This window comes from Maylandia zebra, linkage group LG5 (assembly GCF_041146795.1).
Source record: "Maylandia zebra isolate NMK-2024a linkage group LG5, Mzebra_GT3a, whole genome shotgun sequence".
NCBI lineage: Eukaryota > Metazoa > Chordata > Actinopteri > Cichliformes > Cichlidae > Maylandia > Maylandia zebra.
The window spans coordinates 12,833,527-12,852,905 of record NC_135171.1 but is presented as its reverse complement, the minus strand read 5'-3'; the positions used below and the strand labels follow the sequence as shown (position 1 = coordinate 12,852,905).

Below are 19,379 nucleotides of genomic sequence, written 5' to 3'. Positions count from 1 at the left end.
ACATTCAAAGACGATGTGTAAAAACCCAAAGTAGGGCTTTAAGTTGAAATTCTAATATGAGTAAAAACTGCTTAACTTTTCCACCTGCAGCTGTTTCCTTTAATGGCTTTGTGCGCACGCGCGGGTGTGTGTGTGTGTGTGTGTGTGTGTGTGTGTGTGTGTTAAAATGACACCTAACCCACCCGACCTGTGTGAAGAAAAAAAAGCTGGGAGGATAAATGTGAATGGGGCAAAGTTCAAAATCTATTAACAGCACAAAATATATATATATATATATAGCGGTGATTCACAAGCGGCTTTATCAGACATGCAAATCTCACTCTCATAAACCGCAGTGCAACCACGTCTCTACATGCACGCGACTCGAATTAGCACTAAAAAGGAAAACCATGTGGCGTCAACAATTTTTGTCTTATTTTTTCAATGATCTTCTTTATACAGCTGTCACACTGAAAACTGGAGAATGAGAACAAGCCAGTCGTTTACTCACTGTCAGAGTAAACAGTTGTGCGGCTTGCTATGTGGATCACATACGACTGCAGTGATGTTCAGGCCTTCCTCCGACATCCTCCTCGTACTTCATCTGACACGCTGCAGGGCTGAAGTGGAAGAGGGTCTTGATTTGTTGCCAACATCCACCCTAGCTCTACAATAATGAGCTCTACGGGACCCCGAACCTGACCCGAGCATGTAACGCCATCAGTTAAAAATAACAGCCGTGACCATCGCTGCGGTCAGAGCATCACATGGTACTTCTGTAGTTTAATATAAACTTGGAAAAGCATAACAGCGATGCAAATCGAGCGGTGAATCATAACGCGAAATCAGGAGACCCAGCAGAAAGCCATGGATGGCGCATGTTTATTCATGACAGGTGAGTTATGCGCAGTAGGTCTACAGCCCTGCAGGGCAGGAGAGCTTACTCAAGCAGGACGTTTAACTCTCCGCTTCATAATGATACTTTGAGGGAGCCGTTCAAAGCCTTCCATGTCCTCTGGTCTAGAATTCAGACAGCCAGATTAGAAAGGACAACGGTAACCTGTAGGCTACAAATCACAAGGCAACATGCTTAAGCAGAGACATAAACTGTTGTATGCAAACTACAAGAGTGTAATAAATACTGTGCTTTGAACAAACAGGAATATGAACAAACTCCAGTGCAAGACCATATTTCCTTATCTGTGGCAGCTCTGACGTGTCATCATTCGGATTAGCCTTGATGTTAAGACTGGTTTGCACAGCTATAAACTTGACACTGGATTTAAATAGCTGCCTGGATGAAACAGCCATCATTCACTTCACCACAGCCCTGTGGTGGCTGTAATCATGATGACACAGTAATATCCGTTTTTCTTTTACCCAGGCTAAATTGCTGTTTGTGGCAATAAGAAGGCTTCTATTCCCAGAGGCCACAGTTAGTCAGAGTGCCTCTTATTGTCTTACTGCTGGGTTGTGGCGCAGAGCACAAACACTGTCACCAACACCACCGGCCCCTCCTCCTCCTCCATCCCTCTCTTCTCTGTTGGTTCTCAGAGCTATTATTTTTATCTGAAAACCTAAACGAGGCTTCAGAGAGAAAAGACACAAGAGAACGAGAACGAGCGAGGAAGAGAGGCGGAGCAAAGCGAGAGAGGAAAACTGTGATTCTTCTGAAGCGGTGATCGATGCTACCAGCGTGTGTCTGCAGTGCACGCTGCCAGAAAAAGGAGGGCTATATTGATTTGCTCCCGCATTTCAATCAAAAAAAGTGGGTTCTCAACCCCAGATTTTCCCTCGTTGCGCCGCAAATTACCAGCCTCTCTAAAAATAAAGCATAAATTGCCTAAAGTCAAACTTAAACATATTGAAACACTACATTTTGTTATGCAGAGACAACTAAAAACATGTTTATGTGCGAGCCTGGGACATTTTTAGCATGACAATGATTTTCCATGTGGATTTCTGACTGTTGAATGCTGGTGGCTTTAAACTGCTCACAGCTTTAAGCCACCAATTGTGTGTGCCTGTCCACATAGCCCACAAACATACATAAAAAATGTGCAAAAAGGTTTATATAAAACAGTAATGAATTGTTCTCCACAGTAGAATAACAAATCCACCTGCATTATTGCTGTGTATAAAATAAACCATCGGGAGGTCAAAGCACATTTAACATTTCTGCAAACATCTACAGGGACCTCTGCAGTACTGTACGGGAGCGCGTTCGTTTGTATATGTGACCTGATCCTTTTGCTTGACGCCGGCTCTAAATATAAATCAGGCACGTAAGTTTTGAGAAATTGGATTCACAAAGGAAGCAGTAATAGCAAGATTAGCTCCCTCAGATTCTGAGAAAGAGGAAATCAGACAGATAGACAGCAGAGATAATGTGTTCACGGAAGGAAAACAAAGTCAGTAATAAAAACAAAGGAAAATATAATTCATCACTGACATTAACACTGGCAATGAGGGCATACAGGATACAGAATCGATTCAGTTCTTTTGTTTGTTCTGGTCAGCAAACCATATTTGCAGATTCATCAGCCTCCCACAATCAAATCTGCATCACAACAGGAAGGAGCATTTCTTCATACTGGGATTTCCAAATCAGCCACTTAAATCAAGGACAGAATAAACTCTTTGAAACATTCTGCCTGCAGAAAGTTCAAATAAATTCTCTATGCTGTGGCAACAACATTATCTTTTCAGCAAATCAAGCCAGTCACAGCTATAGAAGTAGAAGATGCCACAAATTTAGCAGAAACACACCTTGACACTTTGTCTGTATCGTGACTACAAGATTATATGCAAGTGCAAGTAGGAAGGTGTAAAGTTTAAATAAACTTAACCTGAGACAAATACATAGCTGAAGTACAACCCATGAAAAATGTTAGAATAAAAGACAGATGACAGGGAATGTTAAATTAAATGAGAAGAACTATGTGAGGAATAGTTCCCAGCAGTGGGTATTCACAGTAACTGTGCAGGAGCAAATAAGCCTTCACAGAGCCCTCTTTTTAGATCAAAATAGACAGCAAATTGATACAATCAAATCCAAAACGCGTCACCGCCATAGGAAATGTAATTTCCCCCCTTCCTTCCATGATGGAGTCAAGATTTGTGTTTCTATTTTCTTTTACGGTGCCATCGTTTCCCAAACCGTTTCTTTTATGTGCCTCAGAGCCTGGTGAAAAATGGTTTGGATGCTGTATATCTTTTAACTCTGAGGCTAATCTACAGCACGCACACACACATACGCGGTATGTACATCAACTGTGAGTAGCAGCTACGGTGAAGCAGCACTCAACATTAGCGACATTAAAACCACTGACAGTGAGGTGCGTAACACTGAACATCTTGTTATAAAGCGTTCTGCTAGGAAATCTGGAGGGCCATTGGCATTTATGTGAATGTTACTGCCAAACCTACATGTTGTTGCAGACCAAGTTCCCCCACACCACCACCACCATATGCAGATCAGCCACCTCCTCTCAGCAGGACAATGCACCACACCACAGTGCAAAAGCTGCTGAGGAAAACCACAAGTAACCCAAGTCGTCAACCTAATCTTCAAATGTAACAAAACACCAAAGTGATTAAGAGTGAGATACACCAGAATCAGACACCCCACCCCGAAAACCCACACAACCCGCTGCCAAAGTTCCAGTGCCAGACGACACACGACACCGGCAAACTATATTAGACAGTTTAACATGATTAAAAATTAGAGCCCAGCTAATTTATCCGAATATTATCAACTAATATTTTCTATTTGACAACTAATAAAAAAAATGTAAAAAGTAAAGATTGTAGAAACACCCTTCAACCATGTTATGAGTGTAGATAATGCATAGTTTGTCCACTAGAGGGCACTCTGCAACCTCCTTTTTTGCAACATGTCTTTGGAGCAGCTGACCCGAGCAGAGTAGGGCGGAACATAAACGAATCAATAAATAAGTACACATAGCAAATGTCAGGAAATATTGTTTATCGCTGAAACCTGTTTATCAGTATCGGTCGTAAAAATCGAACACTTTCTATTCGAAATGTCACAGCCTGTGTTATTTTAATTTAGTATATTTTACCAAATATGCGAAAAAAAATGTTTTCACATTTGCACAGCAGGTGACAAATTGAATTTTGAAGTCGAAATCACAGTGAAAACAATCCTTCTTTTTAAAAGTAATGAAAAGCAACGAAAGTTGTTAATTAACAGAAAAACGCAGACAACATTCCTTTCTGGGTGACTGTCAGATGTAGCGCTATAAAACAGGTATGCCTCTCTCACAGTGTGCTGCATATCTCTGTCTTTCCCTCATCCCTCTCCTTTGCTTACTAATGAGCCATGAGATTGACAGCTGGATTACAGGGCTGATTTGTAATCCTTTAATTTCTCCATTTAAAATAATCACCCTCTGGATGGAGCACTGCCTACAAACACACAGACACGGCCAGTACACAAAATATACTGTGTGCTTACCCATTAAACAAAAAATGAACCAGAGAATATAGCAAAAACAAGACCATGCGAGTGCCCTGATCAAATATAGATTCCAAGCTGAATTAATCCAAAGGACAAAGTAGAGTGCAAGCCTCTCTCGGGCGAGGACCTTTTTGATATTAGAGTTTGTAGAACAAAGGCATCTTGACAGTGTAGTCTTTTAATTAAGCAAAAACCCCATAGCTTCTGAAATGGCTGTACAGAGCAATACAGACTAGCAGCTTAGAAGGATCTATGCTTTTAGTCTAGCCTGACGTAAATCACTTTGATTGGGCCATGTTCTTCATCTCTTCCAGTGCTTTGGACTGGGGATATGACTGTTGGGGGACATGTGAGGTCAAGTGGCGGCACAAGGTCAAACTTCTTGGCCATAATTCATCAAGAAACTGAGAAGCCATAAGTCACTTTGAGCCCCTGACGTAGGCATGAGAGTGGAGGAGGGGCAAGAAAACAGGGAGGCATGGTTGTCTGCCTACCAGAGAGTTCTGGTTGGTAGACATCAGTAAACACATATTCTAAAACAGCAACTTGATCCATCTATTCGCTTATCCTTTTCAGAGTCGCGGGGGGTGCTGGAGTCTATCCCAGCTGTCATAGGGCGAGAGGCAGGGTACACCCTGGACAGGTCGCCAGTCTGTCGCAGGGCTAACACACAGGGACAGACAACCATTTGCGCCTATGGGCAATTTAGATTGTGGGGATAGGTTAATTGAATAATGTGCATGTCTTTGGACTGTGGGAGGAAGCCGGAGTACCTGGGGAGAACCCACGCAAACACGGGGAGAACATGCAAACTCCACACAGAAAGACCCCGGGCTGATGGTAGAATTGAACTCAGGACCTTCTTGCTGTGAGGCAACAGTGCTAACCACCGTGCCACCGTGCTGCGCTTCAGCAACTTGATGAGGTGATGGAAATGTTATGGTGTCCTTCAAAAGTGCACAAAAAGCTCGTTTGAAAGATGGTGCTTAAGAATGCTGTTTTTCAACCTCCTTCTCCTTCTTCTCTCTTTCAAACTCTCATCCTCCACTTGATTTCTTGGTGTCCGGGAGAGGCGCTGAATGAGTGCGAAGACTGGCGAATCATCTCCTCTAAACGAGATCCACTCCAGAGTAATTATAGACATACACAATCTCAAAGGTGGCACAGACGACACTAAACATTCAAGCACGACTTCACAGGGGTCAGCTAGAGAATATATGTAGTCTACAGTACGTGAATTTCAGCTTTTTTATTGCCAAGCGGATTTCATTTCTAAGGAGGAAAAGAAAAGAAAGTTTGTCATGACTCAAAGCCAATCACGACTTTGAAAAGGCACAATTTCCGACGGGTAGCAAAAACAGAAAATCGGTTCAAACTGAGCTTTTCCACATTATTTTCAAGCAGACAAGGCTTGCACTGAGCTCTCACTCCCTTCTTTTCCAACTCATTGGCTGGGTTAGTGTAGTATTAATTGTAATCACTATTATCTATCCAATAATCCATTGAAATAACACTCAAGTGTTCTTTGTCATGATAATACAAACAAGCATAATAATATGCAAGTAAATAATTTCAGCTAAAGATTCACCGCTTCAATACTGAACACCTGATTTGTATTTAGATGAATGTAAATCCAGCAAGCCCAGAGGGCAGGAGGGGGAAAAAACCTCAGTAATGAACTGCTACATTCTGGGTTACACTTGCAGCTAAAAGGTGAAACAGAGGTCTCCTAGTGGGATAATGGTTCATTTCTGCCCTGCAACAAAAAGGAGTCTTAATCAAGGCCACAGATCGTTAAAGTGCACTGAGATGCAAAGGGCTAATACACATTGATTGTGAGCGAGGGTGGTCAATTAAAAAGGTTTTCAAGAACAAATGCAAATAGGATTCCCAGAAGACAAGGAGATGAGCAATGGAGGTAATGTTCACGTCTTCAGAAAACTACTTTGATAACGTGCGAAAAACCTATTGAGGAGGGTCAAAGTGTAATCTGGAAATAGTTTCTGAGAAATACTTAAAACTTCCCATGAATATTTTTGTGTAAATCTGCCCTTGTCTCAACTCCTGAAATACAGTAGTAAAGTCTCCAGTTCTCCATTCAACGCAGCCTAATTTCTTATCCGTTAATCCCTTGCCAAGGACTTCTTTTTGGCTAACACCATCAGAAGTGCCCAGTTCTTCCTTTTTTCTTTATAATCACTCTATGATTTAACCCACGGCCGCCAGCTCTTTCAGATGCAATCACAGGTCTGATAATATCGTGGTTAGCTCCATTTGAAGGTCGGTATTCAGGGCACAATTAGCTATTTTGTCAGGAAATGTAGATCTACTGCATAACCGTACCAAACAGACTGCACGGTGCTCTTAAAATGCAGCAGGAGTCTAAGGGGTTGGGTTTGTCTCTGACAGCTTATCGCCATCTAAACACAAGGAGCTCGAGATGAATCGCGGCCGTCTCTCAGAGGGCATCATACGGGACCGCAATGAAGCTATCTGTGTTGTAATGAAACTCCATGAGAGTAGAGGCCATGACCCAGTGACTAACCACGAGACTAAACAAATAGTAGTATACAGTTAAGAGGGGCACAGTCAAGATCAGTCCACTAGCGCTATTAAAATTCACAAATAGGCCCTAGCGGTGATATTTCTGCCGACAGCCAGTTTCCTATCTATCAAAAGCCCCTTTTTTACTTACTACCTCCGAAGAGAAAATGACTACAAAACAGGATAAAAAGCATTGTGCTGTGGCTTGTCCTTTATCTTGGGTGGTTTGCTTGATGGAATTGGCTCAGCATGTATGTAAGTTTGAGGGATATAGGAGCGTAGCTTGGTTTGGTAAGAAGGCAGGCGAGATAAAGAGAAATGATGTGGCTCATCTTCTGTACCTGTATTCTATCAGCTCGCCACAGACTGCAGGTCCTGGCTGCAGAGATGAAAGACTCTCCGGAGGACAAGAGAGACGTTCGTGAGTCAGAAGGAAAATGGCATTCCGCTTATCAAATGCCTGGAAACATAATCCCCCCCCCCTCTCCCGACTCACCCCCAGTTCTTGGGTCTGGACGTACTTATGAAAGCCCTGTCACTTTGGATAGTGGGTTAGGAGTCAGAAGTTCTCCACGCTAGAGTAAACGCTGAGCTGGCTGTTTCAAAGCAGATATGGCTCCTTGCCAGATTTTCCTGCTGTAGTCTAATTGGGGTCATGTTACAAGCCATTCTGTATGTGTAACTTTTAGAGATGGAATTAAACAACAGGAAATCCATGCTGAAAGCGTACAGCTGATGAAGGCAGAATCCTCCTTAAATTAATCTTTTAGATTAAAGGACGGTGTGTTTAATTTTTCTCCTGTACGCACCGCAAGACCCAAATTTAAATTAAAAACCCAAGGATGAAGGAACCAAGGAAAGACATCTTATTGTGGATTATATTTTTTCATAACCGAGTTCATCTCCGAGTTCATCGTCTAGGGGAAGTGAAAACATGGCAATGACATTATAAAGCGCACGTCTATCCTGATGTTTTTATGCCACAAACAGTGAGTTTTCATCACTGTGCTTTTATTTTTCCTTTGCCCACAATAAAGTGGTCTTCCTCAGTGTGAGGCTTAAAAATATGATATTTTGGAATCTACTGAATCAATCATATCTTGCTAACACAGGGAGAAATATGTGGTGTTCACTGTGCTGCTGGAATGGCAAAAGTCATCACTATTGTCTTTTCAAGTATGCTCTCACAGTGACTTAAAGAGACAGCGTCCTGACCAAACCGTATTTCGAATCAATTTCTTTTGTGCTGAGACCACATCCCCTTTGTGCGTGTTCCTAGGTGACTGGTCCGGCTCTTGGAGCGTGGTGATGGTTTACACAGTGATGTGCAATCACTGGAATATTTCTTTTCACGGCTTATCTGCCCACAGTGGGAATTTGCACGGACCACGACTCAGGGCCTGCCTGTCTGCTCGCCTGTGTGCCACTGCCTTCCCCTCCAATCCTGACCCTGCCTCAGATAAACCTATCCACGGGAGCATGGGATGATTTATTCAGCACAACTTTGCGGCAGCGCAGAGATTTGTGATTTAGTTAAACAAAGGTCTTCTGTGGTCAACCTCAAAGCAATAACAGCCTTTTTAACCTATTCAGCCAGTGAAAAATGTTTTAAGAGGACACTGAATGATGCATTGCACTTCTACAATGACCTTTCAGTACTTGAGCAGACATTTCACTTTACCTATAGTACTGTGCAAAAGTCTGGAGGCACCCGTCATTTCTTCATACTTTGCTTCCGAGGAGCCAGACTTTCTTGTCATATTTTAAAGTGGTCTTGAGTAATAGCTCTCCAGGCTTTCTGAAGGTCTTTCAAATTTTTCCTTTGGGCATTGGCTGCTTTTTTGCTCATTCTCAGTCCAGTCCTTGTACCTGACCATTTTCAGAGGATTTTGTTTGTTTGTTATTTTAAAGCCACTTAAGGCTGAAATATGAATCCTTTATGAATTAATTAAAAAAAAAAAAACCTAAACTCACGGGATTTGTGCACACATGGCAAACAAGTTAGCAAAGAACCAGTTTTAAATTGCGTCATCAGGCACTTTGCAAAACTGAAAATCAGTTGCCACAGGTCTTATGGAGTGATGAATTCAAATTTGGAATTTCTGAATTTTTGTCATTGTGCATGGAGGAGGTCAGGACAGACGTAAACAGTGAGGATCTACAGCCATCTGTAAAAAACTGTGGAGGCTCTCTTATGTTTTGGGGTTACATTTCAGCCAGTGGTTATGTGGATCTTTTCAAAATTAAAGGAGTTCAGAACACATAAAAGTAAGGTCAGGTTTTGATCCACCATGCAATACCATCTAGAAAACATCTGACAGGCAATGGACTCAATAGGATTTCAACAAGATAATGATCCCAAGCAAACAGTCATGAATCAGCTTCCCCAGAGTCCAGATCTCAACATTATTGAAGCAGTGTGGGATCATCTCAACAGAGAACAGAACAAACAGCCGCCAACATCCAAAGAAGAGGTTTGAGTGTTCATCAAGAAGCTTGGAGACCTACTCCTGAAGACTACATCAAAGGCTTGGGACTTTTGCATTGTACTGTACAGGAGGAAGTACAGAAAAGCTGCAAGGATATTAAACCATACCAATAATAACTGCTGACAAGTTTTAATGGCAGAATGTGTTTAGAGAGTGTCTATTGGTTTCTATTTTGTCAAATCCAGAAAAAAAACATGCACTCTACTGATTCATTCTCATTCCCAACATAATAATCATGACCAATAAAGATAAATCTGAGATATCATAGCATTAAGAAAAGAAGGTATTGCTGCAATACAAAATATTATTATACCTGCTTTATTAGTGAATATTCCAGTTTTACCTGTGCAGGACTCCACAAATGAAAAAGAGTGAGGAGGAAACATGACACTCCTGTAGACTCTCTGTGAGATATAGGGTGATGCCAAATAGATTCCTATAAAGAAAGGGTTACACAATCCTTTGTGGCTTGAGAAAACTCCCCTCCCTCATGGACTCTTAAAGCATCCAATGCAGATAGAATTGCAGCTTGGAGTCCCCTGATAGGCTATGGCTTAAAGGCATTAAATGTGAACTCTGCTGAACTGCCAGTTCAAGTGTGGCTACCTTACTCAACCTTTACTCTGTGTTATTTCTTTAATCCTCACAAATAAAACAGACTACATGTGCATACAGATGAGTGAAACATTAACAGAGCGTAAGATGTTCTAGGACAGTGTTGGGTCATGAGATGCTGCCCTCTCTTGGAAAGGTGGAACCCCCACCAGACCCTAAACTCCAATGTGTGTGTGTTTGTTTTGACAAAGGTGGGAGAGAGCGCTGTCTAACATGTTGGTCCGATATCTGGTGATCACTTAGGTTGCGATCTGTTTTTGCCAGTCCCGCAGAATATGATATATCCCTCACATCCTATGTATGGTGTCATTTTCATTCTGGAAGAGACCACACTGTTTCTTCACAGGATAAATGTTATCACCCTGAATATCTTTGTATTGATTAGCATTGGCCCTGCAAGGGGACAAGCGGATCCAAATCTTAAAAAAAATAAAAATTTAAAAAAAATTTAAAAAAAAATTAAAAACGCTACAATTTATATTTTTGTTGGTCTATACTGAAATAGATTTTTAAAAATCAGTGGGTCCCTTGGAGGTAGCCCATTCATTTTAATTACTGCACGTGTGCAATTCAAAACTGTCAACAGTAACAGAAAGTGTAACAGGACACCAGTTTGGACATTTAAGCAAACGCTGCGGGTCTTGGTCATAAATGGCCACATGCATGCATCTACAATATAGAGAAAAACATTTCAAAAGTCTTAAATAAATGCAGTTTGTTGTTAATGAATTTGACAGGAAAATACTGTGTAGCCCTGCCAAACTACCCACACAGCATCAAAACAATAAACTACAAGAAAGACAACTCCCCCTGCAACCTCAGCATGAAAGGAGGAGAGGCACACATATTGTTCAGTGACTGGAAACAGAAGCCTGGTTCACACTGCACCTGCTGGGCCAAAGCTTTTTGGTCCTTCCCTCAACTGCTCACTGTCCATCTCTCCAGGGAGACAGCAGCCACACAGACCTCAGTAGTCCAGCAACCCCCATAGCCAGCTCTTGAGCATCCCACCCCCTCCTTTAATTTCATTCTACATCCATTCATTTTTTTTTTTTTATTGTTAAGTGACAGATTCAGGTTATACATATTGTGGCATTATTATTAAAGACTTCCTCCCACATTGTGTCCCACTGTATAGAATGCAAACCTTAAGTAACGCTAGCCAATTCACATTAGGCGGTGCATGAGAACTTAAGCAGCTGCAGCTATATCCTTTTGAATGGCAGTTTTGAGGAAGACAATATGGTTCTCAGATTGATTTTTACCAAGAACAAACGCAGACAGACAGTGAGAGACGGAGACTTGAAGCAAAGGCGATATGGATCAAAGCCGGAGCTGACGCACCACGTAAGATACATCAAACTAATGCAGCTGAGCGTTGCTGTGACATTTTCTCGAATTCAAGCGTCAGCTAATATGTACACCAGGCTGAATCGCATGCATGTAACACCCCCACACCCCGAGACACCCACAAGCATAAAGGAGGAATCGACATACAATATCTGTCTGGATTAGGGCTGGGCCATATTATACCGTTCACGGTAATACCGGTATAATGTTAGGCAACGATAGGAAAATGAAATATCGCGATAGAATGGGAGTAAAACGCGCATGCGCAGTGCCTTTGTTTTCATACGCACATGGCCGATTGTTGGTTTGTAAAAATGGTGCAACTTCCGTGATGTGGAACTGGTTTGGTGTTTGTCCGTCAGATACACAACAAAGCACATTTTTTTGCAGAACATGCAAGCGGCCGTTGTTATTGTCGTATTTGTCGGACTAAGATGCTCTTAAATCTGGGAGTAATCTGGGTCCCAAACTCCGTATATTTGACTTCAGGTCAAACAACACTGCAGCATCACTGAGAGTTGAAAACTGTCTAAATTCTTTGATCTTTAATAAAACGATCAGCATTGCTGCTTTACCAGGTGTAACTATAAAGTTTAACTTCCAGGCATCCATGAAAACAAAAGTTATTACATTTAACGGAGTTAGAAGTTAGCAGGAAGCTAGCGGAAGTTAGCTCGCTAGTTTCGCTAGTTACCTAAGCATGATATAGCATGTTCTGACTGAGAGATTTCTGAAAAAATTCAAACGTACAGCTCTGCTATCACTTCCAACATAAATGAAGACAGGAAACTAAACAGCAGTGACGTTTGTAGGGTTACTGAAGTTGGGCTAGCTGGTATATAATGATGTGCTACGTGATCGCTAGCGACACAGCAATGTTAGCATAACATAAACAGTGAAGCTGGAGGACCAACACTAACACTTTTCCACTTATAAAAGTTAACGTGAAGGTTCCTCATGGTTAGAGACAAATGCAATCGCATGGCAGGATGCTGTAAACGGACCAAACTTCAGTCAGGAGAACAACTGAGATAATCCATCCACAATACGAGGTTAGTCATTAATATACTGCAACAACATGGGAATAGCTCAGCTGCCAGAGAATTCAACATTAATGAATCAATGGTACAGAAGTGGAGGAAGCAAGAAGAATGAGTTTAATAAAGTTTGATTTATCTGACTGCTTTGTTTCGCTTAATGTGCCTTATAATCCCGTGTACCTTATGGTCCGAAAAATGCGTACTGCACACTGCAGTTTAATGTTGCAAAGCACCTCTTTTTAACTTCAGTGGATATTATACATGGTTATGCTCAGGATATGTCAGCCCATTTCTACTGGAAATGCCTTTGGGTTAAACTTTCAGGAATTTGCATTTGCACTGTTACATTTTTATAAAGCTTTAATGTACATAAAAACCAGCTTCTTGTTTAAGTGAAAATAAATGGAAGGTTGTCTTTTTGCGCTAGTAATGTTGTGGAGTTGTATTTTGTCTCGCATCAATTATATCGTCAGTTATATCGTTATCGCAAATTTTCAAATATATATCGTGATAAATATTTTTGGCCATATCGCCCTGCTCTAGTCTGGATACATATCACTCTCCGTTAATACTGCTTGGGTCAGTGAGGATGCCTGAGCCCATTTCTAAACAGGCTGAAACCTTGAGCCCTGAGCCCCTTCAGGCAAACTGGCTCCCCACTGACCAGCTGCACTGTCCTTGTCAGCTACCTAAATAACAAAATAACCTCCAGAATAATTCAGTTGTTTTCCTTGCAGTCAGAAAATGCTCGAACAGCTGTTACAATGAGAATGTCATTTCCTCCTGGCAAATAGCATTTCACATAACAATAGACAAATATTCGGCTATAAAGGCAAAGTGTCAGGGGAGAGGTAAGCTTATTGTACACTGCTGTTGAGCTGTTACCCACAAGTATGAATAACAGTGATGTAAGTTGCAACGGATGAGAAAAAAAAGAGAAGAAAATGTGAAACAACCTAAATATTGGGCCCAATTTAAAAACCAAGTCCCTGAACTCTCATAGCAGGAACTTGGTGCAGCTTCGCAATGCTCAAAATACCAAAGTAATATAACTTCACGGCCTCCTCTCTTCTCGTCTTGGGGGTAATTTCATCATCTAGAATTTTTGAAGTTCTGTTTTATAGAAGCACATCCAGCAAATGTCAAAGGTGCTGTTTATCTGTCAGTTATGCAAATTGGGACACAGGAATATGGCTGTATTTCCAATATGGTTAGGATGCACCAGCAAACAGAAGAGACACACTGAAGAAAAAAAGAGCATCCTTTAAATGGCAGGAGATGAACTTCTGTAGATTCAGTACACTGCCTCCACTGAAAAGAAATGGAGCGAACAACAACAGAATTGAATTCCTCTAAAAAACAGAAAGAAAAGAAAAAGGACGGAAAACATATTACAATGAAAAGTGGAAAGAAAAGAAGAAGGTTTGGAGCATTCCAGCTGCAACGTGCAGAAAGGGGAAGAAGCTATTAAGATTATTTTGCTCTGTGATCTCGCTGCTCAGTCAATCAAACAAAGAACAAATGTGTTGTTTTTACTACAGCAGTGTAAAGCAATTGTTCATTTATCAATACGCCGTCACACCACATAGAAACCTTTGAACAGAATGCGTTACACACACACACAGTCATCATTTTTAATGGCATGGCGAGTTTTTTTTCCCCAAGCCTTCTGCTTAATTATAAAATGATATCCCTGTGCTCGAGATGGGTTTCTTAGGTTGCCCAGGCAAGTTTGCGTTGTCGGAAGTCATTCGCGCACCATAATATATTCCTTCTACCACTCGCAAAAGTATACGCAAACCTACTCATTCGATCACACTAGTCAGGAACACATCTGGGCCAAGAAGAGAAACTATCATCAGACGGTAAATGAGATCCAGCAGCGGCAGGCTTACCTTTGAGAATGCTCTGGCCGTGCAGTAAGTCTCTTGAGACAATCACCGTGTAGAAGTTCTGGGAGAAGCCTGGTCTGCACGGGGGTTTGAGGGGCTGGCCTGCCTTACTCCCCTGAGGAATAAAACAAGGCAGCCTGTTAAGATTGGCAAATTGACTTGCAGCCACCAGGGTCACAAGCTGATCTCACGGCCTCTTTGAGTTGATATTGAATCTCACAGTCTCTCTTGCCACAGTGAATGATTTGTTTCAGACTACAGCACGTTGAAATTCAGACCGTCACAGTGTGGAAATCTAACTCTGGAGCTGCAGGCACCTGCTTAGATTCACTGTAAAGATACATCAAGCTTCACGGGAGATACTTAGATTGGGAATTAAAGGGAAATAAATTACTTTAATCCATCTTTACCTACTCTATTGTCTACATAGGATTTCGAGAAGCAGGAGTATAAGAGGTGGACTACACCCTGAATGCGTGACACACTATTTCAAGGACCATAATCATCATGATTAAGGCAATAATGTGATCCACACATTCTGAATATAATGAAACTCAAAGAAAAGTAATATAAGTGGCAGGACTAATGAGCATTAGAAAGATGGTGAGAATGACCAGCTGGAAATGTTCAAACATGAAATATATACATTGCACGCTGATTGAAGTCTGTGCGCATGTGTGAAAGCCAAGTGCATTTAAATATATAGCTGACATACAGACATAGCCGTAGGCTCACGTTATCCAGTGGGGAGGAAGAATGCACTCCCAGGGATGCACCTTATTCATCGCACCATCAATGCTACTCTAAAGAAATTATACTGCGCTCCCCCCACCCCTAACTCGGCTTTGCTATCAGCACACCTCAACAAAACCCCATAATAATAAGTACATCATTTGACTGAGTTTGGATATTTAAAAAAATATATATAAGCTATTTATACTGTTGCTCATTTGCCTCTTGAATCGAAGTCCGTAATTAGGCGCTAAACCCTTAACTCAAAACAAAAGAAGACATTAGAGCGCGTAAACGAAGTTGATCGCAGCAAGCAGCACGAGAAGCCCCTCTGGAAACCACTGTCCTCTGCAATAATGCACTGCAGTTTATGTGGACGACAGGATGTGGAGGCAAGCGAAGAGTTATCAGTGACTTTTCCACTGCAGTGAGAGCCGACATAATTACCAACTTCAAATGGGCCACACGGGATTCTGTTACACAAATCGTGTTGCCATCATAGCGCAAAAGCTGATCCGTTAACGGCCACTTTCGAGCGCCCCTGCAGCGCGCTGCAAAAACCGAAGTAAGCACTACAGCAGTGCAGCACTTCCACCGTACTGTTAGGGCGACTATACGTGTAGAAATTAACTCATCTTACCGAGGATGCGCCCACAAGTAAGGTGCACGCCAAGATGACGCAGCCAGCGTTCATCTTTGCAAAACCCGCGTGTTGGTGGGGGGTAAAAAGAGGAAAAGATTAGTCTTCTTCGCCAAATACACCTCAGTAATTCCCGGAGCGCTGTCTTCCGCTTCTCCACTGCTGAGTGAGATGCCGACCGTACTTGTCTGGCGCAAAAGTGCCGCTGAGACAGAGACGCTGCGCTCCGTCCGGAGGAAGCCGGTGCCCATTGGATAACAGCGTCACTACAACCCCTCCTACCGCACGGCGGAGCAGGCAAGGCGGTGTGCACCGTCTTTGCTCCGAATGACTCTGTGTGATGATGCCCCGTGCCACTTCTGGGATCTATTGGTAGAAAAATGCATTTTCCAGCCAATTTAGATTCATATTTTTTTTTAAACTTCAGATGGAGCAAAAGCGGTTTTGGCTGTGTGAGTGACAACCAACCATCCGAGCCCTTTCTTATGTCCATCAGCTAACTGGAGTCTATTTCACACACCACTTACCCCCTCTGCCCCTGATCCACAGTATAAGTATAGCAAGAGCCCCCGAGATATTAGCTTTTTATTAAAGCAGCTGTGATAGGCCACTGCGGGATAAGACTTTGATTGTGAGAGAAAGATTCAAATAAATAGTACAATGAATCAGGAGCCTCTGTGATCACCTACAGGAAATCTGTCTATAAGTCTATAAATCGTTTCCAGTTATAGGTCTTCATATTTTATTTTATTTTTTAAAAGGGTGACTACTTTAGCCTAATGACCATGTTCCATAATAATAATTTGCAACAAAATAAAATTTGGCGTCAGCATTAAATGTCTTACTCCATTTTGGGAGCTTATGTTATTAATAAAGTTTAGAATTTACATACAGTATAATAAACTTATACATATTTAGCTTTTGTGCCGAAGTCAAAAAAATGCAGGAGAAATGACTTAACTGCACCTTTAAGTGCTTTAACTGGTTTAATAATGTTGACATTTCCGAAGCCTCACATCGGTGCCTCAATTTCCATATCTGAGAGGTCATGACAATTTAATCTCATCAAAAGGAATAGGACAGTATTGCACTGTCAATCAACACAGCCCCTGTCCCTGCCATTCATTTTCATACTCCTTCATTTTCATACTCCTTCCGTATTGAGAAAAACCTGGTCTCTGAACAGGTTTTTCTTCTTCTTCTTCTTCGGTTTCTTTCCTTTAAATGGTATCTTCAAAACAAACTGCTTGAGGCTGATAATTAGGAAGCACTCCTAGTGTAGTTGACTACAGCTCAGTTGGTGTTTCTGTCCAGAGGGCAGGATTTTGTAAGGTCAGAGATATGAGAAGTACACTCCACTCATCTCTCTTCGGGGTATTGTGCTTATGCTTTTATTATACTCTGGAAATCTTGGCAGAGGAACTGTATGACAAGGATTTAAACTTACACCCTGTGCAATAAACAGCAAGTCTTACTTGTAAAAAAACAACAACAAAAAAAACCAAATCATAGAAGGTCCTCCAGGGAAAAAGACTTTTTTTCCCCCCCAAGTCTGAGAAGTTTCCCTTCATTCAGATGGCTGCCGAGGCTACATGTCGACACTTAAACCTAATTAGTCAAACACAGCACTGTTCATAACGTGACCATGGCCCGACCGTGCGACTTCCCCTCAGAATGACGCAGTAAGGAAGATCACATCCATCCTTCGGCTCAGATTATCTTACTTATGGCTCCAAAGCACTAATTTTCAATCTGCCTCTGTGGCATTAGCACAGATACATCCATGAAATTACTGTTTTGGTGAATTAGGACCCTTAAGACGTGCACGACTGATTCTCCTCACAGTGAATTCCTCATGGCTTGTAGGTACCCCTGCCAGTTTTGGGAGGTGAGGAAATTATTTCTTTCAAGTATGGAGCATTTGCCTAATAAAAATACCATCTGGGCATTTGAAGTGAATTGGTTTAAGGCCGTGCTGAATTATTAAACAAATCTCACAAAATGCGTCCCCGCTCTCTTTTACAGTAGGAACACCTCGCAGTAGACAAACTCTGCTTTCCATTTGTTATTTCATGAATTGCTTTTTCTCCCCTAGCGCAGTCATTTGTGACGGGTTACATTTATATGCAAACGTTCGGCCTGCCCTCAGTTGATTTTAAGAGGTGACAAGACGTATATACAGACCTTGCAGCAAAAAAACAAACACTGGGAAATTAAATCCCATCTGCGGCATTTGCAAAAGTTTGGCTCTCGTTTCGCTGTAAAATTCTTAGAGGTTTATTATCTCATTAGGCCTTAATTGATGAATTAGGACTTGAAAGGAAAGTGAAGAATTGTCAGCTTTTGGCAGGTCCAAAGCTGGTAAGTTCTGACTTTTTAAATCTTGTGGCAACACTTAACAGCCATGGGATCCTCTGAACAACTGAGGATCTGAAAATGAGGCTAATTGATGCCTACAAAGCAGAGGAGGTCTATGAAAAGATTTGAAAGTGCTCCCAGCTTGAAATTTTCACTGTCCAAAATGTCATTAAGATACGGCAGTTTTGTGATATCTGCTGCAGGCGGGTGGTGATGGTGGGTGGATTATTTTCATGAAATAATAAAAATCAGCGCAGCAACATTTGAACAAAGTCTCATTTTAATGTATGTTTGCTGCAGGGTTTGTATTGCTTCTTTCCCTTTTCAAAAATCAACATAATACTCTATGTCATCTGCCAGCCCACTCTCACAGCAAAAGTGTGAAGTAGTAATTCGCACTGGTCTGCGGCACAAAATGTAATGTTTCTCACAACAAAGGCTGTAAATTTGTGAGATGGCTACCTACATTTTTTGGGAAGATCAGTGCATGTATGGCATTATCAACAAGGCGAAATGGAAATTAGACTTGACTAATAACCAAAACTATGATTTTTCCCCAAAGCTGATGAAATCGTCTTAAACATTGGACTAAACCAAAGAACAAGTGAAAATGAAAAGAAAAGAAGAGAAAAGAAAAGAACCTTTTATTGTGCCACATGAGAACATACATCAGTTTCATATGGGCTTATGTTTCTTAAAGAACGGTCATATGACAGTAAATGGTCCTTAAATGGCGCATTTCTACTCAATGTGGGTACCTAAACCACTTTTCTTTGTACGAGCTTCATTTAGCAATTCACACACACTCATATGCCAAAGCACTAACGTTCACACTCTCACACAGCTATATCAGGGGCAACTTGGGGTTCAGTATTGTGCCCAGGGATACTTTGACACGCAGGTTGGAAGAGCCAGGAATCAAACCACCCACCTTCCAATTAGCAGATGCCTCATGCTACATCCTGAGCCACAGCACAGGTCAAGATTAAATAACTCCCAAACTCTGAGGACCAGTACACCAGCTTTCAAACATCTTTCTGTGAGACTGAGTTGATTATCTCTCCTCTAGTGTCTCTCTCTCGTGGCTTTCTCTTACCACAAGCCAAATGCTCTAGGAGACAATATTTCCACTCAAATTTAATTTTAAGAACTGCACATTTAAAGCAACACAGTTTTTTTCTCTTTTTTTTTTCTCTTTTTTTCTCGCATTTATCACTGAGGCACAAAATTTGTAAGGGCTCATTGGGAATTTAATGA

The 19,379-nt window shown here is 41.6% G+C and overlaps 1 protein-coding gene across 3 annotated transcripts in view; it reads right to left on the bottom strand.

The window, feature by feature from the left end:
- The window catches only part of cdh4 (cadherin 4, type 1, R-cadherin (retinal)), a 229,305-nt gene extending 213,304 nt beyond the window's left edge, over positions 1-16,001 (bottom strand). For 2 of the 3 annotated variants that reach the window (XM_076883786.1, XM_076883788.1), the window contains exons 1-2: positions 15,765-16,001; positions 14,396-14,507 (exon numbers count right to left, since the gene is read on the bottom strand). In XM_076883786.1, coding sequence (XP_076739901.1) covers positions 14,396-14,507; positions 15,765-15,818 — 166 coding nt within the window. In that variant the 5' untranslated portion in view covers positions 15,819-16,001. The remainder of the gene's footprint in view (positions 1-14,395; positions 14,508-15,764) is intronic. The other variant, XM_076883787.1, reaches the window with a different exon arrangement.
- Between the last annotated feature and the right edge of the window lie 3,378 nt (positions 16,002-19,379).